This window comes from Molothrus aeneus, chromosome 31 (genome assembly GCF_037042795.1).
Source record: "Molothrus aeneus isolate 106 chromosome 31, BPBGC_Maene_1.0, whole genome shotgun sequence".
NCBI lineage: Eukaryota > Metazoa > Chordata > Aves > Passeriformes > Icteridae > Molothrus > Molothrus aeneus.
In genome coordinates, this window is record NC_089676.1 from 384,612 (window position 1) to 411,353 (window position 26,742).

The 26,742-nt window shown below is 47.3% G+C and overlaps 1 protein-coding gene across 2 annotated transcripts in view; it reads left to right on the plus strand.

The window, feature by feature from the left end:
* Positions 1-26,742, plus strand: part of ASH1L (ASH1 like histone lysine methyltransferase) — an 83,695-nt gene that overhangs the window by 30,424 nt on the left and 26,529 nt on the right. For both annotated transcript variants that reach the window (XM_066568007.1, XM_066568008.1), the window contains exons 4-10: positions 10,003-10,107; positions 15,720-16,443; positions 18,201-18,380; positions 20,622-20,716; positions 24,198-24,271; positions 25,785-25,830; positions 26,062-26,170. In XM_066568007.1, coding sequence (XP_066424104.1) covers positions 10,003-10,107; positions 15,720-16,443; positions 18,201-18,380; positions 20,622-20,716; positions 24,198-24,271; positions 25,785-25,830; positions 26,062-26,170 — 1,333 coding nt within the window. The remainder of the gene's footprint in view (positions 1-10,002; positions 10,108-15,719; positions 16,444-18,200; positions 18,381-20,621; positions 20,717-24,197; positions 24,272-25,784; positions 25,831-26,061; positions 26,171-26,742) is intronic.

Below are 26,742 nucleotides of genomic sequence, written 5' to 3' on the forward strand. Positions count from 1 at the left end.
CACCAAGGGCTCTGTTCCACGAGTCCTGCTGGGTTCTGTTGTACCAAACATGGCTGGAACAGGGCAGGTGAGGCTCTGGCTCTGCAGGGATCATTCTGGGGTCCTGTCCTTACCAAGGGCTCTGTTCTATGAGTTTTGCTGGGTCCTTTTGTACCAAATATGGCTGGAACAGGGGCAGGTGAGGCTCTGGCTCTGCGGGGATCATTCTGGGGTCCAGCCTTGCCCCTGCCCTCACCAAGGGCTCTGTTCCACGAGTCCTGCTGGGTTCTGTTGTACCAAACACGGCTGGAACAGGGGCAGGTGGGGCTCTGGCTCTGCAGGGATCATTCTGGGGTCCTGTCCTCACCAAGGGCTCTGTTCCATGAGTTCTGCTGGGTTCTGTTGTACCAAACATGGCTGGAACAGGGGCAGGTTCCCTCTGGCTCTGCAGGGATCATTCTGGGGTCCAGCCTTGCCCCGTCTCACCAAGGGCTCTGTTCCATGAGTTTTGCCGGGTTCTGTTGTACCAAACACGGCTGGAACAGGGGCAGGTGAGGATTGGGCTCTGCAGGGATCATTCTGGGGTCCTGCCCTCACCAAGAGCTCTGTTCCATGAGTTTTGCTGGGTTCTGTTGTACCAAACACGGCTGGAACAGGGGCAGGTTCCCTCTGGCTCTGCAGGGATCATTCTGGGGTCCAGCCCTCACCAAGAGCTCTGTTCTGCAGTGTCAGCACAGACTGACCCAGAGCCACCCATGGCACTCTGTCCCTTCTCCCAACAGACTCCTCTTGCTTCCTTACATGATAAGGCTTTGCTCATGCAAAGGTCTTTGCTTTTTCCATACAATTTTAATTTTCCAGAGAAATGAGGGAAATTCTCACAATTTCTGATACTTTCAAAGCCATGTTTGAAGTTTGGTTGCTTTGGTTCAGACCACCTGTTGCTGCTACTGTTGTGAGTAATGTTTCCATTTAAGAAAATGTTTCCTATTCCTTTTGTAACTCCATTTTGGTAATTTGACAATCTCTGCTACAACAGAGCTTTTAATCCTTGCCTGGAGGCCTCTTGCAACACCTCAGAACAGCTGGGGTTGGTGCTGGGGATGCCTGAGACCAAACCTAGAAATTTTGGATTTATTCATAGTTGGGAAATGCATCTGACAGCCTCGAGCAAAACTGGAACAGGAGGAGCAGGAACAGGAGCTTGTCATTTGCATAATATTAAGGAAAAGCAAAGATAACCTGCAAAGGGCAAGTGCAGCTTGTGCTGCTGCCTGCTTCCAGTGTGTGAAGGGACCCTGAGCTGCTTCTCCCTTCCCTTCTTGCCTGCATTCTCCCTTGAAGTTTAAACCATTTTCCCAAGCCACTTGTGACTAATATTTCACAGAGCAAGAGCCAGCTGCTAGCCAGGACTGAAAAATCCCTCCTCACATTCCTGGCTCTCATCTGGCTCTTCCCATGGGATTCTCCTGCTCTGATGCCTGCTGCCAGCTCCTCTGCTCTGCACACCTGTGATTTTCTCTTGATTTGGGGGGGTTTATGTTTTCCTTCTTTATTTTAAGCCCAGCTGGATCTTTGACAAGTTCATATTTCTTTGTGCTGGTACTGAAATTACTTGAGGTGGTGAGTGGGGTGTGGAGAAGGCAGCAGAACCATGAGATTGCTTCTCCTGCAGTGATGGAAAGAGAAGTTCCAAGTGTCACTCAGAGGGTTAGATTTGGCTCTGAGGAATGAATTGGGAACCTGAGCAGCCCTGGGAATTGAGAGGTGTTTCCCATTGGAGTGAATGACCTGACCTGGGTTTGAGTGAGGAATAACCCAAGGGAGGGGGAGAGCAGAGATGTTTTTTGTGCAGGCTCTGCCTGCTCCCTGCCCTGGAGGTTGGAATGATTCCTCAGGCTGGGATGTCACTTCCAGGCAGGGCATTCCCACCTGGAACCTGGATATTTTGTGAGGCTGGCATTTGGCTCAGTGTCCAGCTCGTTCCCAAGGAGCCCCACACCACTCAGAAAACTTAAACCAGATCTGGTAAAAAGCCCCAGGAAAGAGAAATGCCAGATTTGGGGGTTTTAGATCCATGTCAGTTTGCATGTTGTGTTTGGAGTGTTTTGGGTTTAGCTGTGGAGCCAAATGGTGATTCTGAATCCATGACCGTGGATTAAAGATTAAAGGAAAGACACAGATGGAGGGAAAACCTTTGGTGCATCAAAGATTATTTATTTATAAAACCAGATGCAGTTTAGGTGCATGGTAGTGCTGCATCAGAGACTTGGAATAAGCAGGCAGGGATCAGCATCAGGGAACCCATCCAGAATGGATCTTTTGGACCCATAGGGAATGTTTGTGATGCTTTATTTCAGAGTATTCCACGTGGAAAACCATGCAACACTACCTCAGCTCCACAGTTTGAACACAAACCTGGCCTGACTGCTTGAACAAATTCTTTTTACAATATTGGCAGATATTTGCAGGGGTTTGCCCATGTCTCAGTTGTGTTAGAAAGGGCTTGTGTTGGTTCTTTGTGCATTTCCCGTGTCTCAGTTGTGTTAGAAAGGGCTTGTGTTGGTTCTTTGTGCATTTCCCGTGTCTCAGTTGTGTTAGCAGAGGGTTGTGTTGGTTCTTTGTGCATTTCCCATGTCTCAGTTGTGTTAGCAGAGGGTTGTGTTGGTTCTTTGTGCATTTCCCATGTCTCAGTTGTGTTAGAAAGGGCTTGTGTTGGTTCTTTGTGCAGACAGGACTCCAAGGAGGTCAGAGTTTCCCAGGAGGTGAAGCACAGGTGGAAGTTCTCACCTGAGGCTGTTGTGTGGCCTTGTCACAGCCACATTGGGGCAGCTCATGAGGCTCTGGGGTTTTGTCCAGGCCAGTTTTGTAGGACTCTGCTCCCTGTTCATCCTAAGCTGTTCCTGACCTCCTGCAGCTTTCCATCAGAGTTATTTTGGACAAGTGATGCCGATCTTAGGCCAGCCTTGGTGTGCTGCTTACAGCTCCTGTGGCTCAGTGTGTTCCATTTGCAGTCCTGGCAGGAGGAAAACGGGATCAGCCCGAGTGCAGGAGTAAAGGAGATCAGCCTAAGTGCAGGAGGAAAACGGGATCAGCCTGAGTGCAGGAGGAAAACGGGATCAGCCCGAGTGCAGGAGGAAAGGGGATCAGCCCAGGTCCAGGAGGAAAGGGGATCAGCCCGAGTGCAGGAGGAAAACGGGATCAGCCTGAGTGCAGGAAGAAAGGGGATCAGCCTGAGTGCAGGAGGAAAGGGGATCAGCCCAGGTCCAGGAGGAAAGGGGATCAGCCCAGGTCCAGGAGTAAAGGGGATCAGCCCAGGTCCAGGAGTAAAGGGGATCAGCCCAGGTCCAGGAGGAAAGGGGATCAGCCCGAGTGCTGGGGGTGGCTGCCGCTGAACGCTCGGTGCCGCTTCCGTTCCCTCTGCAAGCACCGGGCCGGTGTGAGGCTGCTCCTGCTCTGGCTGTCCCGGTCTGGGTGAGGTGCAGGTGCCGTTCCCGTGGGATCACCGGTGTTACCGGGCACGGCCGTGTGCTCCTGGGCTGACCCGGCCAGTCCCAGACCGTGTGTCCGTCCCTGCCCCAAAGAGTCCCGGTCCCTGTCCCGAGGAGTCCCCGTCCCTTTGTCCATCCCTACCCAGGATTCCCGGTCCCTGTGCCGGTCCTGTTCTGAGGGGTCCTGGTCCCTGTATCTGTCCCTGCCCGAGGGTTCCCTGTGCCGGTCCCTGTCCCGAGGGGTCCTAGTCCCGATTGCTGTTCCGAGGGGTCCGTGTCCCCGTCCCTCTCCCGAGGGGTCCCGGTCCCTGTCCCTGTCCTGAGGGGTCCCTGTCCCTGTCCCGAGGGGTCCCGGTCCCTGTCCCTGTCCCGAGGGGTCCCGGCCGTTCCCGTTCCCGCCCCGGGGCCGCGGCACCGGCGGGCAGCAGCGCCCCCTGGCGGCCCCGCCGCTCCTCTGCCGCGTCCCGCCGAGCCCAGTGGGGTGGGAGGACCCGAACGGACCGGGAGGACCTGAACGGGCAGGGGGGACCCGAACGGACCGGGAGGACCTGAACGGGCAGGGGGGACCTGAACGGGCCGGGGGGACCCGAACGGGACAGGGGGACCTGAACGGGCAGGGGGGACCTGAGTGGGGCAGGGGGGGACCTGAACGGGACAGGGGGGGACCTGAACGGGACAGGGGGACCTGAACGGGACAGGGGGATCCGAACGGACCGGGGGGACCTGAATGGGGCCGGGGGGACCTGAACGGGTCGGGGGGACCTGAACGGGACAGGGGGACCTGAACGGGGCCAGGGGGACCGGAATGGGACAGGGGGGACCTGAACGGGACAGGGGGGACCTGAACTGGGCAGCGGGGACCCGAATGGGGCAGGGGGACCCGAATGAGCCGGGGGGACCCGAATGGGCAGGGGGACCCGAATGGGCAGGGGGACCCGAATGAGCAGGGGGACCCGAATGGGCAGGGGGACCCGAATGGGCAGGGGGACCTGAACGGGACAGGGGGACCCGAATGGGCAGGGGGACCTGAACGAGCCGGGCTCACTGAGCACTGATGGTGGCAGCCCCCGGGACACTGCGGTGCCAGCCCCCGGGATGTGCCACCCCCTGCCAGCACCGCTGTCCTTGCCACCTCCAAACCCTTCTCTCTCTTTTTTTCCCTTGTTATGAATTACAGTCCATTCCCCACTCAACTCCCGCTGTTTAATTTCTGTTTGCAATCCCAGCTCCCAGGGTTCTTGGTTAATGTAGATTTTTTTAATTCAATGCATCTTGGAGTTCCTCAGGAGGAAAAGTCACCCTGGAATGACAGACCTGCTACAGCAGCTCCTAAACCCAGAGGGGTGGGTGGACAGAGGGTCAGAATAAAGGAAAACTCATGGGTTGAGATAAGAACTCTTTAATAATTGAAATAAAATTATATACAATAATTGTCTAATTACAGTTCCAGCCCATGAAGTTTAATCCTTCTTGTTTTTCCCTCTTCAGCCCATGTTGTTTGTGCTCTTGTGCTGAGATTTGGATCATTTGTCCTTGGTGCCCAGCTGGAGCAGGAATTGTTTTGTCTCCCTGCTCTGTGCACAGAGCTCAGCATCCCCTCATATGAAACCCAGACTCACACACTAAAGCAGCCCAGAACCTGAAAAATAGAAAAACTAAACCTGAGGCATCACTGGGACAAATTCACCCTGTCCCAGCTGGAACCAGGAGAGCTCTTGCCAGTGCTGAGCACCTGTGCAGTGCCCCTGCTCAGCTCAGCCCAGCTCTGGAGAGCTTGGAATCCTTGGAAAATTGCTGGAATCCTTGGAAAATTGCTGTTGTTCATTCCCTCCAGCAGTCATCAGGAGCTAAGAGTGCCCATCATTAAAAAAATTCCAAACTTGGAGGCAGGAGAGGATCCAAAAGGAGATTTTCCCATAGATTCTCGTGAATCTCAGAGATTTTGGTGCTTTCAAGGATTCTCCCATCTTCACACACCTTGGGGTTTCCCTTGAGGCCATGGGCAGGAATTTTGGGCAGAACTTCAGTGTCCTGCTGTTTCCTTTTGGAGGATTCTTTGAGGAAGGGAGGGATATATATAATAATCAATTATATACCAAAATATGGTATAATAATAAATATATAATATTCATTACTATACCATATTTTGAAGGGGAACAGCAAAAATCTGGTTTCTTGCATCCTGGATTTTGTCTTGTAGATATTTTCAGGATAAGCACATTCTCCTCTTGCACTACCACGTGCATTTTTGCTTATCTGAGGTTTTATAATGATCAGAGTTTTTAATATCTCAGCATTTTCATAACTGCAAAACCAGTTTTTTCTATGACATTTTCATGACTCCCACAGCCTTTGCTTTCAGGAGTAATTGGGATTCTCTAAAAGTTGAAATTTTAGGAAAATGAAGCAGTTCACTGTAAGAAAATATTTATGTGTAAAAAGGAAAAGAAATCGATCTTTGCTTGTGTTCTAAGCAGAGCTGCCTTTCCCAGCCCTGGCCCTTCACCCTGCAGCACCTGTGGGATTCCTGTACCTTCCTAAAATTGGTTTTGAACCAAGGAACGGGAATTGTGCTTCCCATGCCTGGTGACATCATCCAAGGATTTAACAAGTGCCAACAAGCCCTGTGTGCTGGGAACACAGTGAAATGTGTTCTGCAGGTGCCTAAAATCCAGTGCTGCTCTGTGTGTAGATCATCATCATCATCATCATCCTCGCTCGTTTAGGCCCCAGGGCTTTAACAGATTTGCCATGATAGACTGGAGCAGGAATGTTTGTGGCTTTTATTGTGACAGGGTCTTGTAAAGGAAAAGCAACACAGCAAGGGAGAAATTTAAAGATTTTTTTAAATCTTAGGAATTTTCTTTTTTGGCTTTTCACCTTTCTGCGGTTCCTGGTGAGCAGTTCTGCCCAAGGAGGGGAAGGAAATGCTTTACCAGAATGAAAAAGCACTTCCAGCACAGAGGGATGGCATCAGCAGCACAAAGCACCCAGGGTTTCCCCTCCTTCCCAGTGCCCTGCATGGTGGCACAGAGGCTGGCAGGGACAGTGGGGACAGTGCCAGCACACCCAGGGACTGCACGGGCAGCACGGGCTGGAGAGGCTCTGAGGAGCAGCACGGGGGCTGGGGGATGGAGATCATCCCCAGGGCCATCAGGGGGAGGTGATTTCCTTCTTCTCCACCTTGGAGAGGGCACACCTGGACTGCTGGGGCTGCTCTGGGCTGCCTGAGACAGGGGCATGCAGCAGTGAGCCTGGTGACAGGAGTGAGCAGGGGCTGGGAGCCTCTGCCATCCAGAGGGGCTGGAGAGCTGGGATTGCTCATCCAGAGGGGCTGGAGAGCTGGGATTGCTCATCCAGAGGGGCTGGAGAGCTGGGATTGCTCATCCAGAGGGGTGGGAGAGCTGGGATTGCTCATCCAGAGGGACTGGAGAGCTGGGATTGCTCATCCAGAGGGCCTGGAGAGCTGGGATTGCTCATCCAGAGGGGTGGGAGAGCTGGGATTGCTCATCCAGAGGGCCTGGAGAGCTGGGATTGCTCATCCAGAGGGGCTGGGAGAGCTGGGATTGCTCATCCAGACGGACTGGGAGAGCTGGGATTGCTCATCCAGAGGGCCTGGAGAGCTGGATCAATAATCCAGAGGGACTGGAGAGCTGGGATTGCTCATCCAGAGGATCTGGGAGAGCTGGGTCAGTGATCCAGAGGGGGTGGAGAGCTGGGATTGCTCATCCAGAGGGGGTGGAGAGCTGGGATTGCTCATCCAGAGGGACTGGAGAGCTGGGATTGCTCATCCAGAGGGACTGGAGAGCTGGGATTGCTCATCCAGAGGGACTGGAGAGCTGGGATTGCTCATCCAGAGGATCTGGGAGAGCTGGGATTGCTCATCCAGAGGATCTGGCAGAGCTGGGATTGCTCATCCAGAGGGACTGGAGAGCTGGGATTGCTCATCCAGAGGATCTGGCAGAGCTGGGATTGCTCATCCAGAGGGACTGGAGAGCTGGGATTGCTCATCCAGAGGGGCTGGAGAGCTGGGATTGCTCATCCAGAGGGCCTGGAGAGCTGGGATTGCTCATCCAGAGGATCTGGGAGAGCTGGGATTGCTCATCCAGAGGGGCTGGAGAGCTGGGTCAGTGATCCAGAGGGGCTGGAGAGCTGGGATTGCTCATCCAGAGGGGCTGGAGAGCTGGGATTGCTCATCCAGAGGGACTGGAGAGCTGGGATTGCTCATCCAGAGGGGGTGGAGAGCTGGGATTGCTCATCCAGAGGGACTGGGAGAGCTGGGATTGCTCATCCAGAGGATCTGGGAGAGCTGGGATTGCTCATCCAGAGGGGCTGGAGAGCTGGGTCAGTGATCCAGAGGGGCTGGAGAGCTGGGATTGCTCATCCAGAGGGACTGGAGAGCTGGGATTGCTCATCCAGAGGGGTGGGAGAGCTGGGATTGCTCATCCAGAGGGGTGGGAGAGCTGGGATTGCTCATCCAGAGGGACTGGAGAGCTGGGATTGCTCATCCAGACGGACTGGGAGAGCTGGGATTGCTCATCCAGAGGGGCTGGGAGAGCTGGGATTGCTCATCCAGAGGGGCTGGGAGAGCTGGGATTGCTCATCCAGAGGGGCTGGGAGAGCTGGGTCAGTGATCCAGAGGGGCTGGGAGAGCTGGGATTGCTCATCCAGAGGGGCTGGGAGAGCTGGGTCAGTGATCCAGAGGGGGTGGAGAGCTGGGATTGCTCATCCAGAGGGACTGGAGAGCTGGGATTGCTCATCCAGAGGGGCTGGGAGAGCTGGGATTGCTCATCCAGAGGGGCTGGAGAGCTGGGATTGCTCATCCAGAGGATCTGGCAGAGCTGGGATTGCTCATCCAGAGGATCTGGGAGAGCTGGGATTGCTCATCCAGACGGACTGGAGAGCTGGGATTGCTCATCCAGAGGGGCTGGAGAGCTGGGATTGCTCATCCAGAGGGACTGGGAGAGCTGGGATTGCTCATCCAGAGGGGCTGGAGAGCTGGGATTGCTCATCCAGAGGATCTGGCAGAGCTGGGATTGCTCATCCAGAGGGGGTGGAGAGCTGGGATTGCTCATCCAGAGGGGCTGGAGAGCTGGGATTGCTCATCCAGAGGGACTGGAGAGCTGGGATTGCTCATCCAGAGGATCTGGGAGAGCTGGGATTGCTCATCCAGAGGGGGTGGAGAGCTGGGATTGCTCATCCAGAGGATCTGGGAGAGCTGGGATTGCTCATCCAGACGGACTGGGAGAGCTGGGATTGCTCATCCAGAGGGGGTGGAGAGCTGGGATTGCTCATCCAGACGGACTGGGAGAGCTGGGATTGCTCATCCAGAGGGGCTGGAGAGCTGGGATTGCTCATCCAGAGGGGCTGGAGAGCTGGGATTGCTCATCCAGAGGGGTGGGAGAGCTGGGATTGCTCATCCAGAGGATCTGGCAGAGCTGGGATTGCTCATCCAGAGGGGCTGGAGAGCTGGGATTGCTCATCCAGAGGATCTGGCAGAGCTGGGATTGCTCATCCAGAGGATCTGGCAGAGCTGGGTCAGTGATCCAGAGGGGGTGGAGAGCTGGGATTGCTCATCCAGAGGGGTGGGAGAGCTGGGATTGCTCATCCAGAGGGACTGGAGAGCTGGGATTGCTCATCCAGAGGGGCTGGGAGAGCTGGGATTGCTCATCCAGAGGATCTGGCAGAGCTGGGATTGCTCATCCAGAGGATCTGGCAGAGCTGGGATTGTCATGCCTGGAGCAGAGGATGCACAAAGGGAGCTTTTCCCAGTGTGTCCATGCTCCAGCTGGGAGGGAATGAAGAAAAAGGAGTGAAACTGGTGCTGGTGGTGCCCAGTATGAGGAGCCCACTGGAGTTCAGGGAATTCTGTTTGTGCAGAAGCAAACAGTGGTCACAGTGAGGGTGGGGAATTGCAGATCAGGGAATCTGTGTCACTGGAGATGTGCAAAAGCCACAGAATGGGGTGGCCCTGAGCAAGCTGACCCTGTTTTGAGCAGGGTGCTTGGTCTTGGTGATCTGCAGAGGTTTTCTCCAAACTCTTCTGAAAATCAAGGAGTTTGGATTCAATTGAGAGTGGGAATATATGGGGGATTCCTTTCCTTTCCTTTCCTTTCCTTTCCTTTCCTTTCCTTTCCTTTCCTTTCCTTTCCTTTCCTTTCCTTTCCTTTCCTTTCCTTTCCTTTCCTTTCCTTTCCTTTCCTTTCCTTTCCTTTCCTTTCCTTTCCCCTTTCCCCTTTCCCCTTTCCCCTTTCCCCTTTCCCCTTTCCCCTTTCCCCTTTCCCCTTTTTTTGCCTTTCTTTTCCTTTCTTTCCTTTTCTCCCTTACAAGCTCATTCTGGTGGTTAATATTACAAGGCTTTCCTCATGGCTTGTTTACCTCTGCACTTTCCTGTGTGCAATCCCTGCTTGGTTTTTCCTTTCCCTCCTTCCCCTGCATTCTGGGAGCACACAGGTGTTCAGAGTAACCTGAATTTAAACCTTTAGCCTGAAATGATGGGGTTTTTTGTGCCTTTCCCTGCTCTGCCTTGCAGGCACTTTGCCAAACCAGGAGAAGCCCTCACAGAGGCAGTCGGAGAGCACAAACTGCAGCCCTTCCAGGAAGAGATCCACATCAGAGAGCACTTCTTCTTCTCCAGGCAAGTCCTGCTCAGGGACCTGGGCTTTGGGATCCCTGAGTGCTCAGAGCTGTGCTGAGACACAGCATGGCTGGGGGAACTTCAGCTCATGGTGATCCTGAGTTTTTCCTCTGATATTTTGGGACATCATGGCTGGGGGAACTTCAGCTCATGGTGATCCTGAGTTTTTCCTCTGATATTTTGAGATATCATTGCTGGGACAGCTCATGGTGATCCTGAGTTTTTCCTCTGATATTTTGGGACACCATGGCTGGGGGAACTTCAGCTCATGGTGATCCTGAGTTTTTCCTCTGATATTTTGAGATATCATTGCTGGGACAGCTCATGGTGATCCTGAGTTTTTCCTCTGATATTTTGGGACACCATGGCTGGGGGAACTTCAGCTCGTGGTGATCCTGAGTTTTTCCTCTCAGTTTTTCCATGACATTTTGGGGTACAAGGGCTGTGGGTTGGGGTGTAAAACAGGGAGATTTGAGGTGCTCAGAGAAGCAGCAGCAGCATAGCTGTGGCAGGGTAGGGTTTGGTTCCTCACCAGATTAAGTTAGGCCTTGTGGAGCTCAGGGCTTTAATGCAGGCCTGTGACATTACAGTTAATCAATGATTAGAGGAATAAATCAATTCCTCCCTGGGCAAAAGCCTGACTGTGGCACTGCTCTGGAGGCAGAGGGTTCCTGGCCCAGGCCAGGCTGTGCTGTGGGGTTTTCTTGCTGACATGTGAGAATCCTGCCAAGATGATGGAGGGTGACACGTGGCTCATCCCAGCCATCAGTGAATGCCCCCAGGAAGGTCAGAAATGCTCATGGCAGAGAGATAATGGAGGCACTGAAAGGCCTGGTAGCATCTCATCAAATCCATGATACAAGACCAGATCTTGGGTGCAGGATCCAGGTGAGCTGGGGTGGATGTCACAGAGAGATGCAGGAGAGGCTGGGGTGGGCTCTGAGCAACCTGCTCCAGTGGAAGGTGTCCCTGCCCATGGCAGTGGGTGCAACAAGATGGGCTTTAATGTCCCTTCCAACCCAAACCATTCTGTGACTCTGTAAAAATGGGATGTGAGATCCCCTGGGAGCTCCCATGTGAGAGTCCTGGGTGGAACAAGATGGGCTTTAAGGTTCCTTCCAACCCAATCACCCATGCTGTGATTCTGTAAAAATGGGATGTGAGATCCCCTGGGAGTTCCCATGTGAGAATCCTGGGTGGAACAAGATGGGCTTTAAGGTTCCTTCCAACCCAATCACCCATGCTGTGACTCTGTAAAAATGGGATGTGAGCTCCCCTGGGAGTGGACAGAAGGAAATCCAGCAGGTTGACCCATTTTGTAAGAAGCTCAGTTGCAGAAACACTCCTCACCAGAATTCAGACATTTCTCAGACTCCCAAACTGTAGTAAATCCTGAGATTGGTACTTGAAGTTGGTTATGGTTTCTGTCTAGGAAGGATGTGCCCATTATGCCATTTCCTCCCTGCTTTAAACAGATGCTTACCACAGATGCTCCCTCCAGCCTGTGCTGCAGAAACTGGGAAAGGAATCTTCCCCTTTGCAGTGGGAATGGAATTTTCCTTTTCCCTCTGTCTCAATGCCTTTCTTGCCCTCCCTCCCTCGCCAGGGGCAGCTGCAGTTGTTGTGGCTGGGACCAGGAAGTGTTGAAGTGAGCAGAGCTTTGTGCAGGAGCATTGCAATGACATCAATCACAAATTTATCAGCTTCAGAGCCCCGAGGTGCTGCTGCAGCTGAGCAGATCAGTCACTGCTGTGTTTTCCCTGCATGTGGAATGTGTGTGGCTTCCAGGGGCTTTGTCAGGGAGGAGCTGCAGCTGGCCCAGAGCAGAGCCTGCAGTGCTCCAGCCCTTTGGAGCAGTTCCAGCAGCATTTTCCAGGGGATTGGAGCTGCCTGAGGCTCCCTGAGCAGGTGAGGAGCGCCAGCTCCATCCCCACGTGCCTCTAAAGGCCAGGAGAAAACAAAGGGTAAATTATCTTTATTATTTCATCTGAATATAGCCACTTAAAAAACCTTCAAGAGCAGTGAAAATATTTGTTTTAGTACTTCCAACCTATAAAAGAAAAAGAAAAACGAGTTTAAAAATATATAGTGAGGAATGTGTTCTCCAGAATGACACAATTGGACTGCTGAGCACTGGGAAAATATTAGAAAATATTTAAACTAGAAAATCCTTCAAGAATAGCTAGAAGGCTAGAAAATACCTTTTTGTTTGCAAAACAAAATATATTAGATTATAGATATTATATTATATTATATTATATTATATTATATTATATTATATTATATTATATTATATTATATTATATTAGATATTTACAAACTCCTGACTTTGGAATCTCACTGAGGAATGTGTTCTCCATAGTAACACAATTGGACTGCTGAGCACTGGGAAAATATTAGAAAATATTTAAACTAGAAAATCCTTCAAGAATAGCTAGAAGACTGGAAAATACCTTTTTGTTTGCAAAACAAAATATGTTAGATTATATATTAGATATTATATTATATTATATTATATTAGATATTTACAAACTCCTGACTTTGGAATCTTAGTGAAGAATGTGTTCTCCAGAATGACACAATTGGACTGCTGAGCACTGGGAAAATACTAGAAAATATTTAAACTAGAAAATACTTCAAGAATAACTAGAAGACTGGAAAATGCCTTTTTGTTTGCAAAACAAAATATATTAGATTATATATTAGATATTATATTATATATTAGATATTTACAAACTCCTGACTTTGGAATCTTAGTGAAGAATGTGTTCTCCAGAATGACACAATTGGACTGCTGAGCACTGGGAAAATATTAGAAAATATTTAAACTAGAAAATCCTTCAAGAATAGCTAGAAGGCTAGAAAATATTTAAACTGGTTGTGCTTTATCTCTGTCATCCAACAAGTAATCTCCCTCCTGTCAAGTTCTGGAGCCCTTTATAAACACATTTTGTTGTCTTCTTGAACAGCCCCTGATACCAGGACGTGCTGCTCAGGCTCCAGCCTGGGCCCCTCTGGGTTAGGCAGATCTGATCTAAATAATTGGCCACAATTAAACTCACATTTTGTCAATGCTAAGGTGCAGTTGTGATGTATTCATGAGAAGGCAGCATCCATTTCATTGCAGGAAGAGCAGAATTTCTTCTGATGGAATTGGTCACTAAGGAGCAGCAGAGCAGCTTTGGGAAGCTCTTAGTCTGGAATAAATCCCTTTTTAATGCATAATCCACATGGTTGACCTGGAAACTTTCTTTTTCAAACATCAATCTTCAACTCTAAAGCATATAACAGTTTTAAAAGTCTGATCTAGATTTACTTCCTGTATAAATTAGCCTTTCTCTTTTGTCCAGATATTTTATTTACCTTTATCCAATCAGTTCTGTCATCATCAACCTTGTCTATTTGATAAAAAACTGCAAGAGCAATGGAAATAGTTGTTTCAATACTTCCAAACTATAAAGGGAAGAAAAATGAGTTTGAAAATATATCAGATGTTGCTCCATTTTTTATCAGGATTGAGTTTTTATGTGCACAGAGGGTTTTGTATTTTTAATCTTGAATAGAAAGAAACTTGAGGACCGTGTGAACCCTCATTGCTTTTTGCTGTTAGAAATGAGGGATTATGTGGGAATAAAGAGAGAATAATTGTATGTTAGAAGGGATGATATAAAATGTGACTGGCTTGTGTCACTGGGTCCCTGTCCATATTCCAGAATCTCTTCAGGGAAAGTTCTGGGCACTCCCAGGACACAAATGCTGTCAGTTGATGCAGTTGTTGTGTTTTAGCTCCATGGTTTTGGTCACATCCCCACTCTAAGCCCTTCTTGGGCCACCTGAAAACAGAGGCCAGACAGAATTAGGAGAATAAAAAGTGGGTACATTTGTTGAAGGGCTTTCAGGTACATTTTGGGCAAATGAATCCTGGTGAGAATGGATGATGGGTCACAGGTTTTCACACTTTTATAAGTTTGGGCCTTTTCCATATTGGAGGTTAATCTCCCAGTTACAGCTTCAGGTAATGAAGGCATTTACCCCAAGTTTGCTCCCCCCAACTCACTTTTGGTTACATTTCTTGAGACTTGAGGCAGGGAGGTGTCCTTGATTGCCAGGCCTGGAGAGGGATTGTGGTGTCTGCCCAAAATGGGAAAGCTGTAGCTAGCATTGTATGTGGAGTTTAGAGTTATACAGTAGTAGTAGTAGTAGTAGTAGTAGTAGTAGTAGTAGTAGTAGTAATAATAATAATAATAATAATAATAATAATAATAATAATAATAATAATAATAATAATAATAATAAAAATAATAATCTTATTATGTATTATTATATGCTATATTGTATATAATAATGTATACTATATAATACAATATAGTATATATGTAGTATATATATTTAATATATATAATATATACAATATTATACTATATAATATATAATATACTATACCATATATAGTATATTAGATAATAGATATATTAGATATAATATTATATCAGATTATTATAGTATATATCAGATTATTATGTTATGTTATATTATATTTATAAGATAGATGTTGTATATAGATTATATATTATAGATATACATTTAGATTATATATCTAATATATTTTATATATTATTGTAGATATATATTACTATAGATATTATTGTAGGCTATACAGGTTATATATTTATCTTATATTATGTTATATTATATTATGTTATGTTATATTATATTATGTTATACTATATTATATTACATTATATTGTATTATATTTATAAGATAGATGTTGTATATAGATTATATATTATAGATATATATTTAGATTATATATATAATGTATTTTATATATTATTGTAGATATATATTACTATAGATATTATTGTAGGCTATATAGGTTATATATATTTATATTATATTATATTACATTATATTACATTATATTATATTATATTACATTACATTACATTATATTACATTATATTATATTTATAAGATAGATGTTGTATATAGATTATATATTATAGATATACATTTAGATTATATATCTAATATATTTTACATATTATTGTAGATATATATTACTATAGATATTATTGTAGGCTATACAGGTTATATATATTTATATTATATTATATTACATTACATTATATTACATTATATTATATTTATAAGATAGATGTTGTATATAGATTATATATTATAGCTATATATTTAGATTATATATCTAATATTTTTTATATATTATTGTAGATATATATTACTATAGATATTATTGTAGGCTATACAGGTTATATATATTTATATTATATTACATTACATTATATTACATTATATTATATTTATAAGATAGATGTTGTATATAGATTATATATTATAGCTATATATTTAGATTTTATATCTAATATATTTTATACATTATTGTAGATATATATTACTATAGATATTATTGTAGGCTATATAGGTTATATATATTTCTATTCTATTCTATTATTATATATTATTATATATTATTATATTAGAATTACTATTTTATTAGAGTTATACACCAAAGAATTGCAGGTTTACAGCCAGGTGCAAAGCACAAAAGCTGAGCCCTAATTCACCAGCTGCAGGCCTGTGTGTGTTTCAGGGGTGGCAGTGCCAGCCCGGGCTGCCCGCCTGGCCCCGGCGGCCGAGGACTCGGTGGACGCGCTGCTGCAGCGCATGGCCCAGCAGGACGGGCCCCCCCCGCTGGACAAGGGCCTGGAGGGGGTCATGGGCAGCCCCCCCTCGGCCAGCCCTGCCCGCAGCCACTCGCGGGACCGAGCCCTGGGCAAGCAGGACGGGCTGGGCGGTGCCAGCGTGCCCGGCTCCGAGGGCATCTCCCTGCTGCAGGAGCGCCTGCCCGGCTCCTACTCGCCCCGGCACCTCAAGAGGAGCGTGGTGGAGGCCATGCAGAGGCAAGCGAGGAAAATGTGCAATTACAACAAGATCCTGGCCACAAAAAAAAATCTGGACCACGTCAACAAAATCCTGAAAGCCAAAAAGCTGCAGAGGCAGTCGAGGACGGGGAACAACTTCGTGAAGCGGCGGCCGGGGCGGCCGCGCAAGTACCCGATGCAGGCAGTGGTGTCCATGCAGGCCCTGCAGGCAGCCAGGATGGTCAGCCAGGAGCTGCAGGACAGACAGCCCAGCAGCAGCCCCCTGCACCTGGGGCCGGACACCATCACGGACGTCATCGAGGCCGTGGTGCAGAGCGTCAGCCTCGACCCCGAGCACCGCAAGGGCTGGAAGAGGAAGAGGTGGCTGCCCGAGGAGCAGGCCAGGAAGAGGCACAAGTCTCTGCCTGAGGATGAGCAGGAGAGCAATAAGAGGTGATTCCCTTGCAGTTTTGTACCTCAGCTGGGTTTAGAATGTTTCAGTCGTTGAGGGGATCTTCTGCTTGGTTTTATGAAGTGTAGTGTTCTCATTTTCTGGAAAAATCCCTTTGCCTGGGATTTTTCTCCTGGGAAACTGAGAAGCCTCAGAGAAAAAGGAAAACAATAATTATCTGATTTGCTTCTCCTGTGTTTTGCTGCTTTGGAATGTGTTTGGAGATTGTTTACCCACAGGTGATTGTTTCATTGGATTCTGCTGTGAGTTGTTTTGACTCAGTAGCCAATCAGTGCCAAGCTGTGTCAGGATTCTGGAAAGAGTCACAAGTTTTCATTATTATCTTTTTCTATTATTATCTTTCACTATTATCTTTACAGAAAGGTAAATATCCTTTCTGTATTCTTTAGTATAGCTTAGTTTAGTATTCTTTAATATAATATAATATAATATCATAAAATAATAAATTAGCCTTCTGAAAACAGGGAGTCAGATTCATCATTCCTTCCTTCCAGCATCTGGGGGAAATGCAAATACAATAATGGAGGAGTTCAGTGTAGAGGGAACCTAGTGTGGTTTACTCAGAGTTACTATTTGTGGCAGCAGGCCCCCAGCCAGGTAATAATTGGCATTGACTCTGTGATGCAGAAGGCTGAACTATTGTTTTATTCTTCTGTACTACATTTTTAAGAAACTTATAACTTCTTCTAGATAGTCTGATACAGCTTTGACCTAATTTGTTAACTAACCAAAACACTACCACTAGTGTCTAATGAAGAAACTACTCTTTGGTAAACAAATCTCCATAACATTCTACATGTGTCTAGCAACAGGTGTAGCAAGTGATGATAAGAATTGTTTTAATTCTTTCTCTGAGCTTTCTCACAGCTTCCCCTGGAAAATGCCTGGGAAAGTCTGTGCCTGCTCCCTGTGAGCAGAGAGCTGCTGCCACAACCAACCTGTCAGCCCTGAGTGTGTTCAGGTCCTTCCTCAGGTACTGAGAACACCCAGAAATGAGAATCTCAGGTGACCTAAAAGGGTTGGTGGTGTATTTGTTATGTTGGTGAAGGATATATTTAGGGAGTTGGTAACTGATGAGGTGCCACAGATTGTTCCCTAAGGAGCCCTGAGGAGCTGTGTGTGCCATGGATCTGCTCATGTAGGTCACAAACACTGCAGGCAGCACAGGATGGCAGGTGATGTACAGCAGATAAAGAGTAAAGCTAAAGGAGGAGTTAAGGGGTCACCTGTGCAGTCACTGCTAAAGGCACACCCCAGAAATCTCTCTTATCTCATCATCTCACACTCATCCCCACAGCCATCCATAAACAAACTCTGTCAGGAGCTCTCCTCTCCAGAAATGGGAGCTGTGAGGGTGCTGCTGGCACCATGTGTTCAGGAATTGCTCTGTGGCTCTCCTGAAGGCTCAGGAAAGGGTTACCAGAGAGCAAGAGCAGAGAGCAAGAGCTGCCTTCTGAATTACTCAGCTGAGGCTCCAAGGATAAACATTAGCAGTACAAACAACATTCTTTTTGTAATAATAATATCACAGAAAGAATCATACTTTTCTTATGATTACACTTAACCCCCACTTGACCATGATCAGTGAGTATTTTTTTTAAGCAGTTAAGTCACCCAGAAATTCAGAAACAGGAACTTTTTCTGCTGACCAGATTCAAGAGAGGAATAATGAAATCCTTTGAAATGATCTTAATGGGAAGGTGATTTTTTTTTTTTTAATCTCTACTTTTTCTTCCAGTTTCTCTGAGACAGTAGCTGAACCTCCCAGTCCACATGAGGCCCTTGGGAAACCACCTGAATCTGAAACCCCTGAGCAGCCTTTGCCTCCTCTGAGCCAGCGTGAGAAGAAAGCCCCTCGACCCCCAAAGAAGAAGTACCAGAAGGCTGGGCTCTACTCTGATGTCTACAAAACAACAGAGTAAGTGAAACACAGCAAAACTGCTCTCTGATCATCCAGGGAAAACTCTTTTTTCACCCAGAGCCATAAAGAGCTGCCACTCGTGAGTAGGTGAAATAAAACCATCAACTTAATTGAAGCCTGTGGAGAAATATGTGATGGTAATTGTCAGAACCTGACCCAGTGAGGATGTAAAATGTAACCCCAGTCAGAAAGCAGCCTCAAGCAGTCTGGAAGTGTTTCTGGTTATCAGTTTTGAAGAAGGTAAGAGATTTATTCCAGAGTCTAACTGGTCCTGGCAGTGCAGGTGCTGGGAGGGCTGGATGTGTGCAGGTTCTGAGCAGGATTGGAGCACAGTGTGCACAGAAGGGGTCAGTAGGTTCCTGTTTTCATTGGCTGGTGGTGACAAGTGCTCATCTTCTGTGTGAAAGAATTTCAGCTATGCACCCAGTTCACTTCACAGCTCAGTGAAGTTCATCTCTGTTTTCTCTGAGATGTTTAGGGTAGAAAAATCCAGCATTTCTTGATTTTTCCCACTGGTTCGTTTGCAGCCTGGGGTCCACTAGAATGTGGACACCTCCCTCTATCCCTTCTTCCCTTTGTAGTCACACATTTTCTGAAGCCATGTGAACAAAGCAGGTGAAGTCAGGAATTTGTGCTTCTGTTCCAATATCATCTGACAGATTGAAAAGAGAGAAAATTTGGCACCTTCTCACAATGTCACAGACCACTTTAAAATGTTACAGAGACCACTGGGAAACAGCCAGCACAGTTTATCAGCTGCTCCTGCTGTAATCTCTCCCTGTAGTAGAGGGAAAGAATCAGTGAAAGGGTCAAGACTAAGGAAGAAACAAAGATCTCAGTGTGAGCAAAGTGAGGCCACTTGAATTTTATCTGTTTTAAGGAGATGTGCTAAAACTTGGCCACTTGGATGGTCTGGCACTGCTGTACACAGTTCAAATCTCAGTTTCATCTGCTGCCTTAGGGCAGCAGCTGAGAGAGTCTTCTCCTTTTCTTTAGTGTAAATATTTGGAACTTTGAGTGTCCCTAAGTTGGAAAGGATCCACAGAGATCCTGGAGCCCAACTCCTGGCTGTGCACAGCCCCAACAACCCCACCCTGATGCCTGAGCTGTGTCCAACCCCTCCTGCAGCCCTGGGGCTGTGCCCATTCCCTGGGCAGTGCCAGCACCCTCTGGGGGAAGAACCTTTCCCTGATCATTCATCCTAAACCTGCCCTGGCCGTTCCCTGGGGTGCTGTCCCTGTCACACAGGGCAGAGATTGGAGCTGCTCCTCCACTCACTTGAGGGGAAGTCACAAATCACAGAGGCTGCTTTGTCTTCCCTGAGTTCTTCCCTGCTCTGATACTGGGTTTAGGATGAGCTGCCACAGCTGCTCTGGGCCTCCCCACCCTCACAGGGAAGAATTTCTTCTTAAGTATTTCCAGTTGTTGATATCTGTATCTCAGAATTTGTTTTCAGCTTACAGTTTCCCTTCACTAGTTAAACAATGATATCACTTTTTTTATTGAGCCATCTTTCTGTTACTTGTCCAGTTCTTAAAATAAATCCCTTAAAAAACTTCAGTAAACTTCAGTAGACATTTAATCTTTGGTATATTTAACATTTAGAAGTCTCCTTTGAATGTTGCAGGACTGAAGTTCTAAAAATAACCACACCAGATTCTATTTTCCGAGGTTTGTTGTTGGCCAGGAGGAGATGTTTATAAACACCAGATTACAGAGCTGGCACCTGCCTGACCCACACAACCATTCTAATTCCATTCTCCTATTTTTCTTCCTTCAAAGGGTTGTCTCATTGCTTTTTTAACTCTGATTTCTGTTCTTTTTTTCTGCCTTTCCTGATGAACAACCTTCTAAAGGGCAGCAGATGAAGGTTTGCTCTGAGGAGAGCAGGGCTGTACGTGTGTCACGTGTCCAGGTCCTCAGCAAAACCACCAGATACAATCTGCTGGTCCTCTTTTATTTGTGTAGCTTTAGTTAGTACTTTTATATCACATTTCAAGTCAGTGCTGTCCCATTGGGTGTTGCCTTAACATCATTTTTGGAGAAAAGCCCCATTGTGGGAGGGCTGGGATCAGTGTTTGACGGGCAGCCTGGAGAGCATTTCTTTGGCCATTTCTGTTATTCCTCTCTTGCCTGATGCTCCAGACATTTGTGCCTTAATTAAAGCAGAAAATGCATTTTTGCAAGTGTCAGATGATCTCCATTGTGACATTTTGGTTCTGTCCCTGTCCTGCACAGCCCCAAGAGTCGCCTGATCCAGCTGAAGAAGGAGAAGCTGGAATACACCCCAGGGGAGCACGAGCACGGGCTCTTCCCAGCCCCTATCCACGTTGGTGGGTACCTCATCTGGATCTTCATTGTTGGCAGATAAATGTGGCACTGGGGGGGCTGCACAGCTTCTGCTTTTCTCTGCTTTTTATCCCTTGCCAGGTCACTCGTGCCTTTTGGCACATGAACTTTGCCAACTCATCCCCCTGTGTTTTTCCCAGTTTGGCTCAAGAGGCCTTTTTTAGCTTAAAACATTGCTCTTGATTTTTTTTGGGTGTCAGAAAATACCATTCTGGTTGCAAACTTGCTTTAACTGTGATAGTCCTTGGATGAAATGCAGAGCAATAGTCTCCAGCTCAAAGTAAATTCTGACCACTTAAATCTCAAAAGCTGAGCATGGAGTGATAAATTCCCCCATGTCTCCATGCACTTAATGGTGTCTATCTTTACACAGGGATAAAAGGGTGGAAGAACTAAAAACTTTGCTTTTATCTTTGGGTTTACTTCATCCCCATTTTTAGGTCTCGGGTAGGAAAAAAAAAAGGGATTTAGGATTTCACAGAATCATGGAATGGTTTGGGTGGGAAGGGACCTTACAGGTCATCTTATTCCACCCTGTTCCATGGAATTCCAGAGCCCAGGTTGCTCCAAACCTGTCCCTGTCCTTGAACACTCCATAGCCCAAGCCAGTCCCAGGCCCTCAGAGGGGATGGAGCTCAGGATGCCTCTCCTGGGGCAGGGGGGATGGTCCAGAGCTCCACTGTTTGCAGCTCAGGTTAAACCTGGTAGGATTGAGTAATTTCCTGATTCTCAGGTAATTGTTTCAGCTTTTGAAGTGCTCTGATTCTTGCTGCAAGTCCTGTCAGGCCCAGCAGGTTTGTGGAATTCAGGAATCTTTGTCCCATCAAACACAAGCTGTCACTGCTTTGTCTCCTGTAACTGAACTCTTTGGCTCCCTGCACAGCAAGGCAGAACAGTTGGACAGATCTGTGTGAATCAGGAGGCACAGAACAGGTTTTAGAGCTGAAGGAGACAATTTCAATTCTTCAAGATGTGCCCTTGCTCAGCTCCTTTTTGAATGGACTCATAAAGCCAGGTTCACCAGGTTCCCAACCCACATTGCTGGTCCTGCCCTGCAGCTGCTGCTGTGGCTCCAGGGGTGCCTGGGCATGGTTTAAGCCCAGAGCAGTGACCAGGGCTGGGGTTCTGCCAGGGGACTGCACTGGGGACACTCAGGGAGGGCTGGGGGGACCTTCCCTGTGCTGGGGGCACGGTGCCAGGGCACCTGAAAGAGCCTTTTGTTTGGGCTGCTGAGGTCATAGAAGTGAAAGCAAATTCCCAGCAGATTTAGCTCTTTCCTGGAACCTGCTAGGGATGAATAAGGCATTGAAAATGGAAAGTAATTTAGGGGTAAATTGTAAGGAAAACATTACCATTTTTATTTTCCAGTGGTGAGGGTGTGCATGTGAATTTATATGAACCCACAGAGCATTGCTGGAGGAACATAAAGGCATTTGTTAAGAGTTAGAAAAGCTGGGGGAAAAAATCAGCTTGGGCTTGACACCTCATCCTAGGCACTCTGCTCCCTGTGGTTTTGTGACACAGGATTCCAGCAAAATGATCAGAGAATGTTGAATCTTGGCTGGAACTAAGCAGTGTCAGCCCTGGGGACTGGTGTGAATGATGTAATGGGTCTGTGTCCTTTAGGGGTGACAGGGAATGAAAGAATGGAGCCAAAATCTGCAGTGAAAGCAGGAACTCCTGTCTAAAACGAGTTCCAGTTATTGCTGAAAATACAGATCCCCTTGAAGCCTTTCCAAAAAATCTAGGAATGTATTTGCCAAGTCTGAATTCATTCTTAAATCTCTTCTGGTAAAGGTCACGGGAACAGACTGGGAGACTCTTTTCAAAACTGATTTCATTTCTTTGAGTACAACATTGTGATTTACCAGCCTGCATGGGCAGCGTGGGTCTTGTTTTGGGTGTTAAAGTGTTGGGTTGTGCACAGGAAAACTCAGGAGAATGTGTCAGCTTTGAGGACAGGGCTGTGCTCAGTCCTGATAGGTGTTGGGGTCAGTCCTGATAAGTGTTGTGGTCAGTGCTGTGGTCACTTGTTTCAGGGGTGGTCAGTTCTGCCCAGGGTTGTGGTCAGTCCTGTCAGATACTGTGGTCAGTGCTGTGGTCACTTGTTTCAGGGGTGGTCAGTTCTGTGAGGTGTTGTGGTCAGTTCTGGCCAGGGTTTTGGTCAGTTCTGTCAGGTGCTGTGGTCAGTGCTGTGGTCACTTGTTTTGGGTGTGGTCAGTGCTGTCAGGTGCTGTGGTCACTTGTTTCAGGGGTGGTCAGTTCTGCCCAGGGTTGTGGTCAGTTCTGGCCAGGGTTTTGGTCAGTTCTGTCAGGTGCTGTGGTCAGTGCTGTGGTCACTTGTTTTGGGTGTGGTCAGTGCTGTCAGGTGCTGTGGTCACTTGTTTCAGGGGTGGTCAGTTCTGGCAGGGTTGTGGTCAGTTCTGTCTGGGGTTGGCTGTGGTACTCTCACAGGGTTGTGGTCAGTCCTGTCAGGTGCTGTGGTCAGTGCTGTGGTCACTTGTTTCAGGTGTGGTCACTTGTTTCAGGTGTGGTCAGTTCTGTCAGGTGTTGTGGTCTGTTCTGTCCAGGGTTTTGGTCAGTTCTGTCAGGTGCTGTGGTCACTTGTTTCAGGTATGGTCAGTGCTGTGGTCACTTGTTTCAGGTGTGGTCAGTGCTGTGGTCACTTGTTTCAGGTGTGGTCACTTGTTTCAGGTGTGCTCACCTGTTTCAGGTGTGGGCAGTGCTGTGGTCACTTGTTTTGGATGTGGTCAGTGCTGTGGTCACTTGTCACTTGTTTCAGGTGTGGTCACTTGTTTTGGATGTGGTCAGTGCTGTGGTCACTTGTCACTTGTTTCAGGTGTGGTCACTTGTTTCAGGTGTGCTCAGTGCTGTGGTCACTTGTTTCAGGTGTGCTCACTTGTTTTGGATGTGGTCAGTGCTGTGCTCACTTGTTTCAGGTGTGCTCACCTGTTTTGGATGTGGTCAGTGCTGTGCTCACTTGTTTCAGGTGTGCTCACTTGTTTCAGGTGTGGGCAGTGCTGTGCTCACTTGTTTCAGGTGTGCTCACTTGTTTCAGGTGTGGGCAGTGCTGTGGTCACTTGTTTTGGATGTGGTCAGTGCTGTGGTCACTTGTCACTTGTTTCAGGTGTGCTCACTTGTTTCAGGTGTGCTCACCTGTTTCAGGTGTGGGCAGCGCTGTCCAGGGCTGTCCATGGCAGGATCTCACCCATCCCTCCCTCCCTTCCCATCCCTCGCTGCCCACGGAGGCCCCTCCTGAGCAGGACCCGGTTCTGTGTCCTGGGGGGGTTCCCTGTGCCTGCCCTGCCATCCAGAACATTCTCTGAGGCCTCTGCCCCTCTCCTTTGTGCCTGCAGCCCTGAGAGGCCCTGCCAGAGCCTGGCCAGGTGCCTGGGAGCAGCTCCCCTTGTCTCAGGACGTGTGGCTGGCAGTGTGTGCCCCTTACAAACCTTTCTGTGCTTTCAGGGAAGTACCTCAGACAAAAGAGAATCGACTTCCAGCTGCCTTACGACATCCTCTGGCAGTGGAAACACAACCAGGTAGGAGATAAGAACTCACTGGGCTTGCCAAGATTGGGATCAGAAGGAAACAGCAGCACTCAGAGAGAGCCTGTTCACACATCCCAGCTGCGGGAGGGGACGAGGGATTTGCATGTGCATTTCATGGTGAAAATTCCCTTTATTCCAGCTCCTGCAAAATAGCAACCCCGGGAGTTTCTGCTCTGACAAAAGTCATTAATTTGGCTGCAGACTTTTATTTTGGCAGTGCTGCTCTGTGTGGGGAGCTGGTTTCAGACACGCCTCAGGAGAATTGGGATGTACTGCCAGCAGCACTGAGAAATTTCAGGCCTTATTTTTCTTGGATCAATCCCAGCAGAGTGGAATTTATTTTTCACTTGCAAGCTGAAATTTTCATACTGAGGAAAGGAGAGAAACTGTTTAACAGTCTCGTTCTTTTTAAAGAGCTTTAAATATGTGCAGGCTTAAAAATAGGATTTTTTTTTTATTGCCTGGGATGTTTCCACCAAGTGATTTACCACAGGATTTAAGGGAGAATCTTCTTCCCTCAGCTCTGTGGTGGGGAAGTGCTCTCAGATATGTAAATGTGCAGGACACATTCCCAGGTGCTGTGGCTCCAGCTGCACTCCAACACCCCTGGAATCTGATCCTCAACTCAGGAGCATTTCAGAACACTAGAACACTTTCTTGCCATATATTAACAATGGCCTGTCTCATCTGTTCAGTATTTTATAAGTAATAAATACATGGAATCTGTTTCCTTGACATTTTTGAGCTCGCCCTGGAATATTGGAGGCCCTTGCAGAGGAGTTTCTCTGTACAGGGGTGTGGAGATGTCTGGGTTGTCCCTGTGGGCCACAAGGGTCACTGAGGGAAGGCTCTTAGTGCAGGAAATGTGTGTGAAATAGAGAATAATTGTAAATTATTCCTCAAAGTTTGTTTGACAGGCTGAAATATATATAAAATTACGAGTTGTGATTTAAGCTCCCCTTTCCCTTCCCATCATCTCCATCTGCAGAGAAGATGAATCTGCATTTCTCATGGTTCCCCCCTGTACTCACAGTTCTTAGAGAATCCCAGGATCCTTTAGATTGCAAAAAAACCCCTTAAGATCATTGAGTCACTTTGATAAATCAGCACCTTGTTTTTTTTGTTTTCACTTTTTTAAGCATTGGCACATGGTGATTGCACCAAAGATGGTTTCTCCAAAGTAGGTATAAATAATTCCTCTTCTTCTAAGCCCTGTTCAGAGGAGCCTGTCCTCAGGACAGCTGTTTGCCACATTGCTCTGGGCAGACAGAATAAATAATGTGGTGAACAAACTGCTCCACTGTCTCACCAAGCCCAAATTCTTCTTATTCAGGTCCTTTTTGTGACCTATTTGTTAATGTAGTCTGAGCCTAGGGAAGAGAACACAGATTTCTAGTAATGATTCCAGAGCAGTTGCCTATGTACAGAACATAATTTCCCTGATCCCTTTGAATAACAGATGCACTTATGCAATGTATTAAAATTTTCTTTCTCTTCCTTTTAGTTGTATAAAAAGCCAGATGTCCCACTTTATAAAAAAATCCGTTCCAGTAAGTAAAATCTTCTTACTAAACTGTGATAACTGTGGAATTTTCATGTGACACCCTCCTTTCTGTCCTGCTCTTTGTCCCACCAGACACTTCCACCTGCTTTTTTTTTTACTTTACTGATTGGAATGAAAATACTGTAGATAAACAGTTCTGTTTTTTCACCTGAAAAGAATTCTTTTCCCTATTTGAGTTTGTTTTTTCTTTTTTTTCTTTTTTTTTTTTCCCCTCTAGATGTCTATGTGGATGTCAAACCTCTCTCTGGCTACGAGGCCACCACCTGCAATTGTAAGAAACCAGAGGATGACAGTGGCAAGGGCTGTGTGGAGGATTGTCTGAACAGGTTAGAAATGGATTCTTTCTCATCATCTCCTAGGAACTGACTTGTGCTGGGTGCACCCCAGCAACAAAGGCAGCATCACAGGGAGGGAAATTCCCACTTGGAGCCTCCTGGAGCAGCTCTGGGCTCCCCCAGATTGTCACTGCTGGCTCCCCCACACTCCCAGTGCTCCCAGTCAGACCAGTTCCCTCCCAGCTCAGCCCCAGCCCTGGCATGGTGGAGCAGCCACAGGAGCAGCTCCAGGTCCCAGGGACCGTGGGCTGGTGTCCCCTCCTGGGCTGGTGTCCCCTCCTGGGCTGTGTCCCCTCTCCTGGGCTGTGTCCCCCTCTCCTGGGCTGTGTCCCCTCTCCTGAGCTGTGTCCCTCTCCTCTATTTTCTATAGATTATATATTAATAAATTATATTTATATATATATATATAATTTAGTATAAATATAAATATTTTATATTTCTATAGTTTATATAAATATGTATTTAAATATATATATTATATATTTATATTTTTATATTAAATTTTTTTCCTCTATTATTTATATTTCTATATTTTTCTCTTGATTTCATCTATTGATTTATGA